The sequence below is a fragment of the Pangasianodon hypophthalmus genome, chromosome 4, assembly GCF_027358585.1.
Source record: "Pangasianodon hypophthalmus isolate fPanHyp1 chromosome 4, fPanHyp1.pri, whole genome shotgun sequence".
In the NCBI taxonomy this organism is placed as follows: domain Eukaryota; kingdom Metazoa; phylum Chordata; class Actinopteri; order Siluriformes; family Pangasiidae; genus Pangasianodon; species Pangasianodon hypophthalmus.
This window is the reverse complement of record NC_069713.1, coordinates 25,171,216-25,191,745: the sequence shown is the minus strand read 5'-3', so window position 1 is coordinate 25,191,745 and position 20,530 is coordinate 25,171,216. Positions and strand designations below refer to the sequence as shown.

Sequence of the window (20,530 nt, the reverse complement as noted above, 5' to 3'; positions counted from 1 at the left end):
TCTCTCATCAGCAGGGTGTTTCTGAGGGCAGAACCGCGACTCACTGGATGAATTTCTTTTTTCTTTTTTTTTTTGCTGTTTTCCACCATTCCACCATGTGCATGAAAAAAATGCTCAAGCCAGCCTCTCTGGCACCAACAACCCTGCCACAGTCAAAGTCACAGAGATCACATTTTTTCCCATTCTGATGTTTGTGTTAACACTAACTGAAGCTCTTGACCTGTATCCGCATGATTCTATGCAGTGTGGTTCTGCCACATGATTGGCTAATTGGATAATTGCATGAATGCAGTTGTACAGGCTATTAAAGCGGCTGCTAGATTGATTGATTGATAGATTGATCCACCTAGATACAGACTGTTACAAGACAGAAAAGAACACAAAGAAATGCCTCAGAAAGATGAGGAAAAGGCACAGGAGGAGAGAGCGCTTAGTAGAACATACGCACTAGTGACTGGCAGCTGTATGCCTTGGAGGGTAGTCAGTGTGAGACAAGAGGAGGACTCTGAGCGGCTGCTGCCTCCAAGCAACCATATGTCTGTCCCGATGTCCGCTTGCTCTCTCGCACTCACTCTCTTCCTGCCTCTCCGATGTAATGTCTTTGTATTGAACAACGACACTACAACATACAAATAGTGAACATTCAATCTGTTCGCTGCTAATAATAAATCACACCTGCGTGATCACATAACGAGTGATAAGGCACAAACCCAGGACAAGCCGTATTATTATTTCTCCATTCCAATGCAATAACATTCATTACATGTCTGTCACACTATTTAAGGCTTTATTCTGGTCAGGATTGAGGTGAAGCAAGGCGAGAATACACTCTGAAATGGACGGAAGTCCACTGCATACCTCAGCAAAATAAATGCCTTTCATTTGTCCATGCTGTGAAAGCATGTGGGGCTCTGTCAGAGCTGGCACAATCATAGCTCTACGTAACTTCTTACAAGTTCTTATTAGTGCAATTATTACTGAAGCATACAGTTTGCCTAAGAAAACCCTTTAGCAGTTACATAAGAATGTGGTGAAACTACTCTGTATTATATGCTTGAAGAAGAAGGGGATGCTGGTAGAGGCAGAAGAAACTGAAGCCCGACATGGACACTAATGCCTTAGAGGTGATCGAAGCAATTCAAGAAGCAGGATAAGTGATCAACAAATATTAGCAGCTTGTAATTAACATTTTATAGGGATGAAGTTGTGCGATATAACAATTTAATCGTAGCTACACAAAAGTCCACTGCCATGATGTCCAGTGACGTTTATTCTGATTAAATTATATGACCAGACCTGACTACCTTTACATATATTGTGTTGGAGCTCTGCAATTCAACAGTGGAGTACAGTGGTATGGGTTACAATTTTTTTCTCCCCAGGAAAATTGGGAGATGAGGCCATACACATTTTAATCTGGGATGATTTGCGCAAGTGTCTTGAACTCTCCAATCTTAACTGACACTGCCGGGAAGCCCCGCCCCTTTCCCCCAATCTTATGTGCTTTCTGTCATGGTAAATTGAGAATATTTTGAGTTCATTAACATGAAAATAAATCTATCAATTTACATCTATCAATTCTATCAGTTTACTTGGCTAACATTTTACAAATATATTAATTTGGACAGAAATGTTCAAAAATGGCACTTTTTTAATCTAAAAAAATAAGCCTAATCTAACAACTTTACAAATAATATTACTCGTGGTGATGATAATTAGAAAGTGATTAAATCTGTTGTTTTTTTTTCTCCACTGATCATCACAGACATGTGAATATTATACAACCCATGTGTACAAAGGATTATATTAAAAATGTATTTTTTTTTTGTATCTTCTAATCTTCTCTCCATCCAGCAATTGCTGCTGCCAGCAAGCAGTTCCCGACTGCACAGCTGGTATTATTATTAATTACGCCTAATTCCCCTACTCTCCTTGAACATAAAATGGTGTAAATGCTCATTTCTCATCTTTTTGCCTATCACTTTTGGACAATTAACTTGTTGGTAATCGATTAAATGGTAAATGCAGGGAAAAATCAATATCGCATAAGCCTGTTACACACACATGTTCATTCAGAAGAGCAGGTACATCTGATATACTCTTACCCTTTAGTGCCTTAAACATATTTAAAAATAGTTAATCAGTTAATCATTAGGAGAAACAGAACTAAAATCTTTTGATCCCTCATGATTTTTTAAAATTGGTCATGTTATTCCATTTCTACCTGCTCCGCGAGTGAACTCAGTAGAAGTAGCAAACATGCAGCATATACATCCCAGAGGAACAGTTGCTTCACTGCACTTCTTCACATTTTATTTCCGACAAATCTTCCTGGCTACTGCTTTTGCGTGTATGAAGTTCAGCAAATATGTCACACATAAATCAGTCATAAATCACATATAAATCAGCTTTCCTACATTGAGTGTATAGACATCTGACAATAATCATACTAATGAGACAGCGCTTGGTGCAATGTGCCATAAATCTCTCCACCAGAAACAACATTATGTCAATTGAAACTGTTAACCATTCATGAAACAATGTAGCCATTCCACTGGAATAATACATGGATAATATCAAATTATGCTTTAAGATATTTTAAATATTAAAAAAGTCGAGGTTTTATATATATATGTATATATATATATTTTCTACACTTAAGAGTAGAGATGCATGCACAAACACAGTCGGCAACACAATTTAAAAACAAATGCAGTTAATCTTCAGAAGAAAAAAAAAAGCTGTTGTCCATTCATAAATTTGATTTGATTGACGGTATTGTTGCATCTCCACGCTCATAACAAGTGGCTCAGTAGAAGTAGTGGCAAATAAGCCACATGTAAATCTGAGAAGTACAAAGTGGCTTAACGGATATCTGTGGCTCTTTTTTCTGAGCAAATCTTCCTGGGGATTGTTTAAGTGATAAGTGCCCTAGCGGGTAAAAGGGAAGCAGAGGAAGAAAGAAGGGCATAAATATGAGTCAGCCTCCCTCCAAAAAAAAGCCTGGACACTTTCCTCCTTCCCTCTGTCATTCGGTCACACAGTTCTCCTGCCCACTTCCTTAGAAAGTTTATCACACAGCCCTTCTGCTAGTGCAGCCCGAACTTCCCACTGCAATTAGTTATAAAAACTTTTCAGTCGGCCCACACGTGGTTTGTTTTTTAAGGAGCTGCAGCTCCCTTCTCACGTGGTATATGGACTATTGAGTCGTCACAGGCCCCCTGAATGATGGCTGAAAAATAAGGCGGTGCAAACAATGCTTGGCCTTGATTAATTCAATTCTTTCAGGACCCTGCGCCGTCGTCCGGGCAGCTTCAGACAATCGCCGCTTTGATGCTTGGGATAACATACTCTTGTGCGCTTATTGAATTTTTCAAAATTTCCACCTTACTGATTTTCTCATTACAGTTAAGGTATCAACCTTTTGCTTAAAAAAAAGACAAAACTTTTTTTATTACAGTGTTATGGCACTTCTACCAAAGACACAGAAAAAAACCCACTAACCTGATCGGCCTGACACGCCACGGTGTTGCTGGACTCCGACATGGTTCACCAGCACCTGCAGTTTCTCTAGGTTCCGATCTCCAGCTCTTCATTCACCTTTCCATTCGCTTTCACAGAGGGCGCGTGCATGAGAAGGGGGGCGGGGACCCTCCTTTCGGCTAGGCTTGATTAATGCCTGAATTATTTTCACCTCATTTCATTTGAGGGAGTTCTGCTTCCTCTCCGCCTCTCTCAATCATTCGGCGTGGAAGCGTTCTCTCTCTCTCTCCCACCCTCCTGCAACCCACACTCCCTCTCTTGCATTCCCTCCCTCATCCATTCCCTTGCCTTACCTCCTTTCCTTCTTTGCAATCCCTTTTCTGCTCTATTATACATTGGAGAAAGTGCCCCCCCCCTCGCCCTCGTCTACATTGTGGGGGGAGCTGAGCAGATCCACAGCCCTTGCCTCTACTTTTGCCATGAATAGATTCGTTGTCATTCCAAGCACTTTGGGTGCATACTGAGTATCAGGGAACTGCTAGCTTAGCTGCCTGGAGTTTGCTAGATGAAAGGGCGAGAGTACCATGCACATCCACAGGATTCTGTTTCACAGTTTCTTCTACTTGTTTTCTGACGAGCTGAACCCAGACCACCAACGCTTCCCATTCATAGATACTTGACTCTCAAATCCTTGTCCCTCAACATTGCCAAGCCTTCAGTAACGTCCTGCTAGAGGCCAGGGGAGGGACAGACGCTGTCCTCCTTCTGTGCTGCACCATACTCCCTGTAATTCATCTGCTTTTTCTCTAAAAGGCAGCAGATTTCCTACTCTTTGTTGTTGTGGCCCACAACCAGTCCATAGATCCATTGCAGGAAGGTGTCGCTTGCCGGAAGGAGGATAACTGCATCACAATGCATGGGAAAAAGATTGTAGAGAAGCTGAGATCTTCGCACAAAAGAAAGCTTTCAATGGATGCTCTTGGCGGTGGCCTCAACCGAGTATCCTGTTAGTGGTGTCAGAAGTTGACAAGCATTTGGCCATCAGCCTAATGAGCATTTAGTGAAGGTAAACAATGGTAGCAGGGTGTTCGATAAACAGGCCCCAAGTTAATATGATGAAAGTCTTGATGCCACAGATTTCAAACTGATTCCTTTCGAAATAGGAAACTCCAATATTAAAACGGGATCTCAGCGATGCATCAGAGATACACACGAAGATCCTAGAACAGCTGTGTAACACACTTACAGAAGATAAATTGTTGCTTTGTGTTTTTTTTTTCAACTTACAGAATCATCAAGAGATCCCAAAAAAAGTGGCAGGAAAAATTAGATTAAACATTTCCAAACTCTGGAGCAATGCAGCAGCATATTCTGGACTGATGAACTGCATTTCCTTTCGTTTCAATCTGCATATGAACAATATATTCAACAGACCACATAATAAAGTAGGTTACTCAAAATGAAATACCACTTATATTACATGTATACTGAAAATTCAAGACTAACAGAAAATCAAGTCCACAGTCCCTCCTCTGAAAAAGTTTAAAGTTTCCTCGTTATCTTTAATCAGGGGTATACAGGGTACAAGGGGTTAAAAAACCATAAGCCATAAGCACAATGTTTTCACAAGCCAATAAGCTAGCATACTAGCATAGTAGCTTGGGAAAAGCAGCAATGGCTTCAGTCAGCAAATCTTTAGGTCTGGTGTATGGAAGCACTTTGGCTTCCTGGTAAGTTATGATGCTGATGGCCAGTGAGTGGAGGAGCAAAATATTAGTGTGCTGAATCTGACAAAGAAGTGTATTATACACCAGCACATCCACGTATCTGTGCCCACAACATCTTTTTTTTGTGGGTCAATAAAACTAGACAAAAACATGAAGCAGCGCTCACACACGTGTCACTGATTCAAGAAAGAAATTGGGAAGCAATTGGGAAGTTCGTAGCTGCAGATATAAAGACTCTACGCAGTTTAGTGGAGAATGCAAGATTCAAAAACATGTCTAGGGCTACAGAGAACTACGTGACTCTAACGGAAGAATGGGAAATAAAAAGCCCTGCACTTCAGTCACACCTCCTTGAGAGTAACCCTAGTGAAAGCTTGGCCACAGAGCTAATGTTTAATCAGCCAGGTTTAATTCTGTTGTACAGTTTTGCACTCAGGTCTCCATCAGTTGCACTATTTGTCCATGTATTACACAGTTATAGAAGGGAGTTATTTATATTTGCACTATCCATTATTACCCAGATGAGGATGGGTTCCCTTTTGAGTCTGGTTCCTCTCAAGGTTTCTTCCTCATATCGTCTCAGGGAGTTTTTCCTCAGAATGTATTTATTTCTGTAAAGCTGCTTTGTGACAATGTCCATTGTTAAAAGCGCTATACAAATAAAATGGAATTCTTTCATTTTTCTGAAGGTTTTAATTCAATGAAAATAAAAACCTAAGCAGATAGCAATGCTTATGTTTGCTGTACTAAAAATGTCAAGACACCACTGTATCGTATTGAATTTGAGTTTTGTGTATCATTGCACTCCTAGCATTTCACCGTGTTTACAGGGTCACATACGAGTCTGTGTATGAAGAATGACTGTGACCAACTAGTGAAGGAGGAATAATTTCCCAGAGCTGTTTTTCATGGTTCAGGATAACATGGTTCCACTGATTTCACTACAGTACACTAGATTTCTAGACAATTCAATGCTTCTTACTGTGGCAGTGGGTTGTTCTTGTTGCACTAATGATCCCTTATAGAAATGGGTTGCTGAGTGAACTGTTGAGTGAACAGCCCTCCCTTAAACTGCATCAAATATCTCTGGGTTAAACAGCGACAGCATAAACCAAATCTAATCACTCATCACCCATTGCTGCAAACAACCAATGCTGTTAACAAAAGTCAAACATTTGAGCCTTTTTACAACACTACAAGGTGGTAAACAAATCGATTCTAACTGATGTAGCAGAAGCATATATATGAATCATACTGCATATGCTAATTTGATTTGATGGGTGAGACGTGAATTAATAATTTTTGTGCTAAGTATCAAAATCTAAGTACAAATAGTAAGGTTAAGTCAAACATTTTAAGTACATCTTCCATTTATTAAGTTATTTTATATGCATTTTGCCAGTGCATTTTTTGTTCTGGATTTCCCTTCAGCTTCTGGAATCAGTTTTTGCTTCAGACTTTGTCATGTTTTCACAGGTAGACAGGCCTTAGAAGACGTTATCCATGATAACATGGAGTTATCCATGATATCTCACTCAGCATGGCAGACCATCAGACTGAGCAGGAATATCTATCTAGGCTTGAACATGAAGCTTATATAAAGACTCCAAGTTCCTTCTCTTCGCTAACTTGTAATATTGGGTACATCACCAACACTAGCTAACCTTGATACTAGCTAACCTGGCTAACTAGTTAACTAATATTTGAAATGGAGCCAGAATTAATAATTTGCAATTAGTTAACTAGTTTATGATCACGTAAAACATAATTATGTGATAACGGCATACATTCAAGTCTAAGCTAATAAACTCGGCCTATGAAGCTGAAACCTGTTTGAAGAGGTTGACAGAGTGCACAACATGCTTGTAGCTAGCTAGTTATAGTACATATGCACTGTTAGGATGATTAGCTTCTGTATAAAATATTATTTGTTGCCTTGCTAATGGATGCATGCATTTGTGCCCATATAAGTCTCTTCACCCCATCTATATGGGTAGCAGATAAATTATTATTTAAATTTTAACGAGCCATCAGCTCATAACTTGAGATCTTTCTAAGATTAGGGTACTGAATACTGAATATTCTGAATAATGTGTGTTTAAATCAATAACTGATCATAAAACTGAGATTTTAACTGAAAGCCTTGTTTTTTTTTTCTTGTTATGACTATACTGTTGTACATTTTCACAGGTGCCAACATTATTAACAAGAAAATACTAGCTGGCAGAGAGACTTTTACCACAAAACAGACTTTTACCACAAAACTCCCAGCATATGTTGGTGGATGGGAAGGCTCTATGCTAACAGCATAATATATTTTTGAGATGAACTGATTAACTGAAATCTGCAGAAATGTGTGGATTTCAAAGCAACCAGCACAGTGTATAAGCTAATTTTACACATTTGTTAGAAAATTAACATAAGTGCATGTCCAGTCTGCAGTCCGGTCCATGTCCATATTATGCTGTTGTATATGATAGCATAAAAAACTGACTTTTTTGTATACTGAGAATCAAAATCAGACCATTACAGGCAGCCCTGACTCTGTATCTAGCAGAGTTTTTTTCAGAGTTGCAGCAAATAACAGTAAAGTAACAGCATGGCAAAATTTTTGGTGCGACTGCTACCACTATTTTTTATTTTTTTTTGACCAAAGAGACCACAGTCCCATCCGCTTATTTTCTATTGGCTCATATGACAGAGTCCCATGAATGTCCAGGTCACAGTTCACCTATTCAAGGTCGGTTCAAAGCACACTGACAAAACCTCTACTGGAAGCAAATCCTTTTCTATTCAGTGATCGGTGGTTTTCCGATTCCTTTCCTCTCTCCTATTCAGTGGTTTAAGCCAGCTGAATTTTATTATTTATCACTGCTTTATCCGAGAAAATGGAAATGCATAGTTTTCAGGTGCTTGTGATGTAAAGAATAAGAACAGGGCTGTAAATGATAATCAGCCACACTATTATTAGGATTTTTAAATTATCTTTACATTAACTGCTAACTAACAGAATGGGGTAGAGACACTTGTACGGCCAATAATGTGTGCACTTACATATGAACAAGGCGGTAGCTAATAAAAGACTGTGAAATAATAATGCATTAAAATAAAATAAGCAACAGCAAATACATTGCAATTCAGTGAATCAAATTAATCTTCTAATTTTTATGAAGCCTAATTTAAATGAACGTTATCAAATACTGTTCACAACAGATAGGTGTTAAGTTAGGAATAACACCATGGTCCAAAGTGTATTATTCTACTTATATCACTGTGGTTTGCCAATGATTACAGTTGTTTTATTTATTATTGAACAACATATCATACTTTTTAACTGTTTGTAGTTACATTTAATGTTACGTGGAATGTCTGCCATACAAGTCCATATACAAATCCATATACAAATACAAATCATGTATGGTATTTACAGCTGAACTCCTGTCAGAAGTGTCCTAATATAAAAAAATTAATGCACAACTTTCTGATTCGAGAATTCAGCGGTATTCTGGTATAAACAGAAATGCATGACTGGTGCTGTTTAACTGTACATGCACACTGCACATGCACACTAATGCACTAATATCTCCATCACCTCACCACACCTTTAATTAGGAACCTGTTGAGGTGCATGTTTACCTAAACAGAGAGTTGCAAATGAACCTTTCAATCATGCTAGTTAAGCTAGATAATAAACAGATGGCATGCTAATTTGTTACATTCATGTTTTAATGTTCTAATAGTTTAGTCAGCTACTGGCTTTTAACTCCAGCTACTGGCTTTTAACATAATTACAAAATAATGTAGTTTGGGGTCATGAAGTAACTTTCTGAGCATGACATTTTAGGGTAACTAGATACTTTATCCTTATCAAGAACCTTAATGAGGCCATGTGGAAGTTTTTAAATGAATAATTTTAGTTAATATATGAAGAAGCTTTCACTTCTTATGAAAGGTTAACGGTTTTCACTTCTTAAAAGGATAAAACTGAAAAAAAAATTAAACCTATTTTTGTTCAATCCAATAAAACATTGCAAGGTCAGATAATGTGTTTCTTTCTTTTCTTCTTCTTCTTCTTTTTTTTCAAATTACTATTCTGATATTGAGAATCATGATAAAACCAATTCTGGTATCATGACCAGAAAAAAAAACTTTCCACATTGTTTCTTCTATCCACATGGAAGCTAGTGCAAATGGAAACTTGCTAAAAATACCATTGATTTCAAAAGAAATGTTGAATGAGCAAGTGTCTAGACCGTTTTGCACATATAGTGTAGCTCAGCGTGTGACACTATCATATAAATTACCAACGTCACATAAGCTACCTAGGATCAAACAGGACATCAGGGCCTATGAGTGTTTATTTGTGGTTTGTTCACGTGGACTCTCAGGTAAAGCGAGCCTGAATGGGGTAAAATGTCTGCACTGGAAACCGAGTATGGCATTCGGTCCTCTGTAAGTGAGTCTTGCAGCTAAGTTTACATTAGCACATAAACACTGAGCTCCTTGGTGCATCTGGCCTGGCAGTCTGGCCCAGTGAGAAGGATCTGTTTAGCTCAAGGAGAAGAGACATCTCATACTATTTGCAGCTTTATGGCTTAGAAGACAGCATATATCTGGGGTTGTGTAGTGATGTCTGGATTCAGTGCGGGATTGAAAGAATCGTTTGGTTTGTTGTGCACAAATCATGGATGAAGTAGAATTAAGTCTTATTTAAATAAATAGAAAAAATTGGTAAGTGAGGAATTCCACTGCATTGTCTGATAACTGGCTGAAAACAGACAATCTAGATAATTTGACAACGTAAATCAAATAGTGGAATGGTATCAGTAGCTCTAATTTATTGTAATTTTATTTTACATTTACTAATGAAAGCCAGTTTTTAGCTCCATCCTAAGTGATGAAGTGCTGGAACACCAGCAGCGTGCACTCCAGCTCCGGCATATCTTCTCCATCTACAGTGTCTCAAGCATGGACGCGACTACAGTGAAACAGTGTTTGTGATTCATTTTGTTCCATGTACATATGCAAACAGACAGACAGACAGACAGACAGACACACACACATACACACACCGCTCCAGGCAGCGTGCTGCATCTGAGCCATGGGCCTGGCAGGGAGAGAGTTTGACACCAGCGGTCATTAGAGTCTCTAGGGGCCGCAGCCAACTCCTATTAGTCAAAATGCAGCACAGCGTCTTGCCGCCTGCCGTACAATAGCGCTCTTCTAATGAGGATATGAAGACCGGCTATTTTGACAACTCAGCAGAATGAAAGCTACGAGAACAAGGAAGGAGGTACAAAAAAGGAAACGCATACTAAGTCTAACCTCAAAAAGGGTTCCCAAAACAAGCATGTGTTGGGGGCAATTAGCTCTGATAATTAGATGGTTATATCAGGTACTTAGTGCTCATTAGGGAACACAGATGTCAAACTGTTGACTAAGTCCAAATTAGCAGTGAACATTCAACAGGACCTTTATCACTCTCCAAAGGTCTCTCTGAAAGAGAAAGGGTGCTTTTAGCTCTACAGTAGCTATTCTATTTTTTGTTGACTTTTAATGCAATATAAGTTTTGGAGTGTGGATTCAGCAGGTAGCACAGACCTCCCAAATGAATATCCTCAGAAGCTGCATTGAGTTTAATCAAATTTATACTTCGTTTCCTGTAAAAGCTGTAAGAATCTGTAGCAAAATAGCATCTCTAGTTTTGCTCTAAGCACATATACTAGCAAAGCACATGTTCATCCTCAAGAAGAAACTCCACAACTAGGCTTTGCTAGGTGCATAAATAGTCCTGTACTTCCAACACCTAATGCCCAAATGTCTAGCATGAGGCACTGGATACACCCTCCAAACCAACAGCAAGTTTATAAGCAAGAAGGTCGAAGGTCCTCAAGTGGTAATTTGAGTGCATGGAGCTCATTACAATAAGTCTATGACTTAATTTGGCCATAATGCAGCACAAAACGGTACACAACGATACACAAGATTAAGAGTCGATACGATATGATATAGAGGTGTCTCGGTATGATACATTTTCAATACGGCACAAATAAGCATTGCCTGAATATGGGCCTTAGGTTTCCATTTTCAGTTGAAATTTAATAATGACACAGTGTTTAAGAGTCCATTCATACACTTAGCAGCATATAGCCAAACAAAACTCTGCATTAGAATGTAGCAAAATCAAAATTAGTAAACATTAGGTCTCAGACCAAAAAAAAGGTAATATGCACTGGTGTGCAGGGTTGCCAGGTCTCAGCAAGATTTCCACCCAAACTTCAACTCAAAAACTGCACAAAAAAAACTGAAAAGTGAGATGTTGGAAGGGAGATAACCATGGAGCAGATGCATTTCTGATTGGTTGTTTCAAAAGCAGCAAATTTGGCATCAATAGACCACAATCCTGACGAAGTGATTCGGGGGGGATCTTTGTACTGTATGTGTATTGTGTGTGATCTGTGTCTGTGTGTGTGTTTTTTTTTTTTAATTCCCGTAGCCTCTCCTGATTCCAGAGAAAGAGGAAATTGCTTTTTCAAACAAAGGAGTGTGTTAGATGTTTATTTAATTTTTTTAAAGTGGTATTTTATGGCAAATAGACTTTTTTATGATGCAGTTCTATACACAGATATATGACATAAAGAGCCTTGTATAAAAAAAAACAGTATCATATTCCCTATTGTTACAACCCTAGTAGCGAGCCAACCTCTTTTTTCTCTCTTTGCTTCATTATGTAGATTTTGCTTCATAATTGCAAAGAGGTAAGAGTATCATCATTATCCATTATTCCAAAAATTTAGCCTATTCACAACATGGACATTTTCAGAAAGCTCAGAGGGAGCAAAAAAAAAAAACTCACAAAGATTCATGACAGAAGAGGAAACAAAAGATAAGGGACACATAAGAGTGAATTGAGAATCTGTTAGTACTGGACTGGAAAACCAGAGGAAAGGACAAGCAGCCACTAAATTTGCCAGAGAGGAAGTGCAGTTTCAAGCATCTCTGCTTAACCAGGTATTTCCTATTCGAGACACGTCTGTGCTATTGACAAGCCGAACAAGAGAGCCTCAGTGAGCGCTAAAATACTACTGCTGACTAAAAATGTCACTTTTTTGAACTTACTGCGCCTTTGATGCGCCACCTCTTTCCGCCGTACTCTCTCGTTTGCAATCTCAAGTGGCATGTCCGACAGACACATAAAAACTAACACGCACAAAGCAGGGGACCACGGCATAAAGCAATCCTGCACGATTCTCAGCCCACTGCACAGGACAACAATGAGGCTAGAACACTGACTGGCCTACATAGCACGTTATGCTGGTAACAAACTATCTGATAGTATGCTAGAAACCCAAACACTCAAGTATACCAATAGATCTAATTTAGCTTTGAATGAAGACTTTTGAAGACTCATTGTAAAGCAGTAATGTGTACACTATACCCAATTATTGGGTTGTATTAATGATTTAAGCATAATAACTGACATTCCCAACAGCTCAAGAGTCCAAAAATTGCTGAAACCATATAATATAAAATGTCTAACAGTCTTTAATGCTTTACTTTCAGATCCTATTATTGATTTTTCAATAGGTCTGTGAGAAACGATTAATTAATTCATGTTTAATTTAGTAGGACAATGAGCGACAACAGTTTCCCATTAAGCAACCAAATAACCTTAACATTATTATTATTATTATTAAAGAAATCACTCGCTGCTGCTTAGAATGGCCCCACATGTACAACCTAAAGATCACCCTGAGATTACTGTGGATGGTACCACTTAGAAACCATAAAGAACAATTTGTACTCAAGTCTGCATCACTGAACAGTTAATAACTTTAGTTCAATACAATAAACTTTAAGTTAAAACAATAATGAATTCAGAAATGACTCTGATGCTCATACTCGTAAATTGCTCATAAGTTCCTGTTTACGTAATTGCAACTTTTGACTATATAATATGTGTACAGTTATAGAAGAGAAATTATTTATAATCGCACTGTCTGGTGTCACCCAGATGAGGATAGGTTCCCTTTTGAGTTTGGTTCCTCTCAAGGTTTCTTCCTCATGTTGTCTCAGAGAGGACAAACATATTTTGTGTCCCTGCTATTAGTTGTTTATTCATAGTTGCCTGGATGACAAGTAGGTTTAACAACCAGATTTTTAAAAATCTACTCTATATTGACTTTTGCAAAACAAAATAATTTATTTGGGATGTAGCTAAGTTTCAGCGTAATGTGCTTCGTGGTAATGAGACACACCTCGATGCTGTAACTAGAGTGCAAGCTCCTCATTCCGAATCTCACCGCCTGCTGCACTGTACACATCAGCTGAGGGGTAGTCTGGTTAACAGTAGAATGATTTTTACTATCCGTACTAATGAGCTTGGAAGACGGTGACTGGTGATCTTTTCACAGTCAGAAACATGCAGGTTTGTGAAAGAGTGATGAAACTGAGCAAATAATGTGTAGCCATCTCTCCTGCATATAAACATATCAAGAAAAAATAAAGATGATAGACAAACTCAGTTTTATGTGCGATATAATGATAGGCTACTTCAGAAACTTTGATAGAAGGTGTTATGGTTACAAACAATTGTCTCCCCCCCTCGGGAATTCATATTATTCCCATCCTGAAGAAACCCAATCTGGATGCCAACTACCAACTGGTAACACTTCTCTCTTTTCTAAAATCCTCAAATGCACTGTCTACGATCAACTGTCTCTCTATCTCTCACAGAACAACTTCCAAGGTCCTGATCAGTCTGGCTTCAAAGCGGCACATTCCAGACAAAACTGCCCTTTTGGCCATCACTGAGAAGCTACATGCTGCTAGATCAGCCAAACTGTCATCAGTCCTCATCCTCCTTGACCTTTCATCAGTGTTTGACACAGTCAACCACAAGACTCTCTTGTCCACCCTCATGAGTCTTGGAATTCGTGGTGCAGCATGGCAATGGTTCGCTTCCTACCTGGAAGGTCGTTCATATCAGGTGATGTGGAGGGGATCTACATCTGCTCCATGCAGACTCTCCACTGGTGTCCCACTACTTGGTCCTCTTCTTTTCTCCCTCTATATTCGATCTCTCTATGAGGTCATATCCTCACATGGGTTTTCATACCACTGCTATTTGGATGACATTCAACTTGTCCTCTCCTTCCCTCCCTCAGACCGCTCAGATCTCAGCATGTCTGGCAGACATCTCATCATGGATGGCAGCTCATCAACTGAAACTTAATCCCAGCAAAACTGAACTACTGTTCATCCCAGGTGATTCATCCCCATGTCATGATCTTGCTATTTCCCTGGACAACTCTCTGATCTCACCTTCGGTCACTGTAGGCAACCCTTGGGGTAACCGTGGACAATCACCTTTTGTTTTCCTCTCACATTGCTAATCTGACATGCTCATGTTGATTTCTCCTTTAGAACATCAGAAAGATTCGTCCATTTCTATCCACACAGGCCACTCAGGTGCTTGTTCAGTTCCTTGTCATTTCGAGACTGGACTACTGCAACTCGCTCCTGGCAGGTCTGCCTCTGAGCCTCATTCGACTTCTGCAAATGATCCAGTTGCAGTGCAGCTGCATGACTCATTTTCAACCTTCATAAGTTCTCCATTACTTTGCTCCCTCCACTGGCTTCCTGTTGCTGCCCGCATCAGATTTAAAACACTGATGCTTGCCTACAAAGTCAAAGAACGGACCAGCACCCACTTACCTCAAAGAACCTATCCCATCCCACACTGCACCATGCTCCCTCCAATCTTCTAGCACTGTTCGGTTGGACCCATCTTCTCTCAGGGTACAAGCAAGGCATGCATCAAGACTCTTCGCTGTTCTGGCACCTAGTTAGTGGAATGAACTTCCCCTAGATGTCCAAACAGCTGAGTCACTGGCAGTCTTCAAACAATGACTAAAGACCTACCTCTTCCTGGAGTACTTAAATTAGCACTTTATAAATATATATATATATATATATATATATATATATATATATATATATATATATGTATATTGTGTTGTCTATATGCTTCTTTTACTATATTACTTCCACAACAGAGATTTTAGACTGATGGTATTCTTAGTCCGTGACCTAGTAAAGCAGTATCAGGATGTATTTTTTGATAGAGACTTCAAAGCATTTCTATAAGGCACTCATGTTTTTTAACCTTTCTAGTGAATATATATGACCATTATTGTGATCAATTTAATTGCCACTCACACTGAATTATGCATTAAGATGCACAGGATGGTGTGTAGGGCTTCCGAAAGTGTTATCCTCCTTTTTAAGTCTTTTCAATTCAGGTTCCCAAGCATAAAAAGACGCAGGTGCTCAAGTTACTGTGCAGCAGGAGACAAGAGTCTTTGGAGTATTTTAATCCTGCTTGACCTGAGCACACCCCACTCCCCACTCCCCACACCCCTCTCTGAGGCAACAGAAGGGCAAATATATATGAAGCTGAAATCAACTTCCTGTGCCATTCCTTTAGCTTGTGTGTAGTACAATCTAAATACATGACATGTGACAGGTTCAGCAATGTTCAGGAACACGGGGGAACAATTTATAACGCCTGGGTTAATCTGAAGTTTCCATGATAATTTCCCCCTACTGGAAGGGCCCCAGATGCTAATTCTGTATAAATAGCAAGTTGCTCGCCTCTGGGGAGAATGGTGCTCATCAGAGAGGCTAGGACACAAATTGAACCAGAAAAAAAAAGCATACACATTTTGACAAACATATGGGACCATCAGCATGGACAAATGGGAGGTTGATAAGACTGTTGCATCATCTTATGTGGATTCAGCAAGGAAAATTGGAAAAGCTGCACTTTCAAGCTTAAGAGGACACACACACACACACACACACACACACACACACACATATATATATATATGTAAATGGGCAATGGTCAATAGTATTTTATTGGGGGAAAATATGAATGAGAACAGACAGAAAGACCATGTGTTTCCATGTTTGAAGAGCAACACTGTGGCTTGCATATTTGGGCACATGCTAAGAGCAAACAAGTTTCAAAGGGAGGTCGGGGCAGAGGGTTTAAAAGGGCTTCTGAGGGGTCAAGGCTGTTTTTCGCAACTCACAAAGCAACGTTCCAGAAAGAAGCCTAAGATACTTTAACATACAAGTGAAGAAAAAAAAAAAAGACATGGTGACCAAAAAGAGCAAGAAGTTTTACTTTAGAGAAAGAAATTATTGTTCTGATATTTTTGCTTGTTTTCAGAATCAAGAGTGAGAATTTGAAAACGGATACTGACACGGATAGCTTCAAAGTGATAAATAATAGCAAAGAGGGGCTGGCTGTGGGGAAAGACCCCTGAGAATTGTGAACCCCCCTTTATCCCATGCCTCCTATTCAGCAAGGCAACCAGGGGAGCAGGTCAGATTCAAGCACAAAAAATGACCTAAATATGGGGTGAAAAGCCACTGAAGGCTTGTAATTCAACTATTAAAAGAAATAATAATCCAAAGCGAGATGGAGAAACGTTGTGAAGTCTCATGGAGAGACCAAAACACAAAATACCATCCTATTTTTGTAGTTGCTGTTGGACTTGCTGTTGGTATTTTTGTTTAACTTCAGGCCACCTCCATATATAAAAGGAGAAAGGAAGCAAAACAGAAAAACGAAATTTTCAGCTTGAGTGGTTTCTTCAAACAGAATCCAAAGGCTAAGGCTCAATGGGGCCTTTTGGCGCAGGAAAGCTGGATTTTTTTTAAGGAAACGCAGCAGTGGACGTGTTTAGCATTTGGTGGCCCTTGTCCTCCCATTGTGCCTTCACCACAGTGACTGCCTGACCCAGGCTCGGTGCACTGTATTGCAAGGCAAAACAGTCAGAGTGTTTGACTTCCCCTTTGCTCCACCACATCTGTTTCCTTTCCCCTAAAGGCAGCATGACGCAAAGCCTCACAGGGATGCGAGTGTTACAAAAATCTAGAGGGCGATTCACATCTCAATATGTTCCTTACGTAAGTCCAAAATGTCTAGCATTAGAGACGTGGCCTTGAGAATAGCTTGGCTACATGTGTAAAAAAAAAATGAAGGATGCACAGGATATGCTGTATTGTAAAATAACTGCTCTTAATTAAGATTATTTGTATTTGATTAAACCAAAATTAAAATGTCTTTAAAAACATCTTTTTGAATTCCTAATGGAATTCAATCTGTTTTGTGAGTGAGACAGGATGTTTCATGCCCAACTACCTCAGAAGGAGTCAGGAAAAGGAGAAGGAAAGATCAACCTATACTGCAGCCCTGCTCTGATTTGTTGGAGCTTTGGAAGGTGGGTGACAGTAAAGGACGATATGCAGTTTGAGGAGGGAAACAGCGAGTACGCTGAGCTGATATTTCATTGTCTACACATCAAGAGCTTCTTAAAGCTGAATAGCTCCTGTCCTGAGATAAGGAGAAGGCAAAGTCTATTCAAGCCCTTGGCACCAGATTGCATGCCATTGTTTTGTATGACAGTACAAACACCAATCTTCCCTTCTATAGATTTGGAGTCGCGTCCATTGCTCAGATATTGTAAAGTACGCAAAACGGTCCTGTACTGAAAAGGGCAGATGCTCCTGCCCTTCAATCAGGACACAGCAACAGAAGTGATCTGTCCATCAGAAAAGTAATTTCCTGCTGAATGCAATGCTCTAGCCACTCTGCCCCCAGCTTCACAATTCAGTGAGCTTAAAAAATAAGAATGCTGAGTGCCAAAAGCCCATCTGTCCACAAAGTCACTTACGTCCATAAGTTATACAAGGGCATAGATAAGGCCCGTCTTTTACAACATTGGCATGGGGCCCCGAGCCTCAGTGGCACAAACAGCTAGCAGAAGAAACTACAGATGATCACAGTGGCACTGCTGCAGGAAGTAAAAAAAAAATAAAAAGAAGGAATATGTTCTATATAAAAATATCTATTCATATTATAATGCTTTTTAAATAAGTAGGATCAATTAATAGACTTTAACGTGTTAGAAGGAACAATATCACATTAAACTGAGACAAGAACCCATAAAGTTTGCTATATGCAAAGCTGCAATTAGATATATATCTAACTAAAAACAAAGATATCATAAAAATACTTAATCTATTACATAAAAAATTCTGATGCTTAAGCAATAATGAAACCCTGATCCATATACTATGCAGATTTACAGTAATCTAAAGGCACAAATATATTCTGAATCTCTCCCTAATAAACTTCAGTTAACATTCTGCCTAACTACACTGTGTTTAGTCATCTCACACAGGTCTTTGGTACGTTTGTGTGATCTCCTCACTACACGTAGCAACACGAATGTTACAGTCAACTCCACTTCAGAGAAGAGAGAAGACCCGAACATGGCCACAAAACACATTTCTGTGATCTTTAAAACAGTATAACAAACATCTTAACACGTAACATTTTAGCACGAATGAAGTATGAGTTCAGTTACATGTGCTGCTTTTGCACTAGTTTTAATGTTTGAGTAAAAACATATTCAATGCAGTACACTGAGGATTAGCTGCTGATTGTTAAATAATCCATTTTGTGAAGCCCATATTTGTTTCTAATAGTACAAACAAAAATTCTACATAGCTAAAAGTAAGGCTAAACAGCAAATATATTTTTGTACATGCCATGATCTTAACTTGTATTGGCTATTAGTCTTTTTTTACAGTACACATGTACAAGCCTTTGTCCTTTTTTCTTTAGTGTTATGTATTACACAGTTAAATACTCATTAGGATGATCAAACACTAATCACGGATTTCACTCATAACTCATTTGACAGATAATAATAATAATAATAATAATAATAGTTATTATTATTATTATTATTATTTGACATAATTACTTTTAGGTGGTATGAATTTGGCAAATTAAATGAAGCAACACTGAACACTGCTGTAATCAGCATGAATTTCCATACTTGGCATATTATGCAGCTGATCACCTCAACAACATTTCTTTGTTCCTGTGATTGATACGTGTAACACCCTAGGAAATAAATGTATATCCTATGAAATACATATACACCTTATGAAATACAGGCAACACCCTATAAAATATGTATACACCCTATGAAATACATGTAACACCCTGAGAAATACATGCAACACCCTATAAAATACATATACAGCTTATGAAATATATGCAACACCCTGTAAAATACATATGCACCTTATGAAATATATGCAACACCCTATGAAATACATATACAGCTTATGAAATATATGCAACACCCTATAAAATACATATACAGCTTATGAAATATATGCAACACCCTGTAAAATACATATGCACCTTATGAAATATATGCAACACCCTATGAAATACATATACAGCTTATGAAATATATGCAACACCCTATAAAATACATATGCACCTAATGAAATATATGCAACACCCTGTGAAATACATGTAACACCCTATAAAATACATGTAACACTCTATGAAATACATGTAACACTATGAAATGCACATACACCCTATGAAATACATGCAACACCCTATGAACACACTTTGCTTATTTTTCATATTTAATTAGAAGGTTGATACAATGATAAATAATTCTAACAGTGATATTAAAACTGAGTAGTAAACAGTTTTTAACAACCATTTATAGGAGTCGCTCTTTTTTCTACTGCTCAAATCACAAATGGCATTCTAGGGCCATGTGTCCTGTAACATATAATCTGTTCTATTCCAAATTTGGAAATATAATATAATTACCACAACATACCGAAATGTAATTACATAATATTCCCTACACATGCATCAGGAACAAATTCTAAAATGCACCCTGGACACTTTTAGTGATTTACTGGTCAGTTTCACTTTATTTTAACTATCCTATTCCATTCACCCAACTGAATTACATCAAATGAATGATACATAAAAAATGACATATTAATGACAGTGGCTTGCGTGCATGTCAGTAAAAAGAGATAAAGATTAAACATAAGTTCCATAAGATATATTTTAATGCATATAAATGAATAATAATATCACAAATATCCTCTAACTGAGCTATGATTGTAGGAGAATACAACTGAGCAGATGAGAGTGAAGTGTCTTGCTCCAAGTCCCAGCTGCAGCCTGGCAGTACTAGAATCCGAACTCATGACCTTCAAATCAGTAGCCCAATGCCTTAACCACTAAGCTACCTCTTCCTCATAGTTTCACATTATAGTTTCACTAGTTCTCACAAAAAGCCATGTAATGTAAAGCTATACCCTATTCTTTATTAATTAGAACCCTATTCAAAGGACATATAATTTTAAAAAGAATCTGTTAGCTTTAAGTAATTTAGTTTTTGAATTCAGTC

At 38.5% G+C, this 20,530-nt stretch overlaps 1 protein-coding gene across 3 annotated transcripts in view; it reads right to left on the bottom strand.

Moving 5' to 3' along the window:
* The window catches only part of slc6a9 (solute carrier family 6 member 9), a 53,844-nt gene that overhangs the window by 22,578 nt on the left and 10,736 nt on the right, over positions 1 to 20,530 (bottom strand). The window contains exon 1 of one of the 3 annotated variants that reach the window (XM_026936539.3): positions 3,505 to 3,715. The exons of the other annotated variants lie outside the window; for them this stretch is intronic. Within the exon in view, the coding sequence (XP_026792340.1) occupies positions 3,505 to 3,546 (42 nt within the window). The 5' untranslated portion in view covers positions 3,547 to 3,715. Of the gene's footprint in view, positions 1 to 3,504; positions 3,716 to 20,530 lie in introns of those variants that run through there. 3 annotated transcript variants of the gene reach the window in all.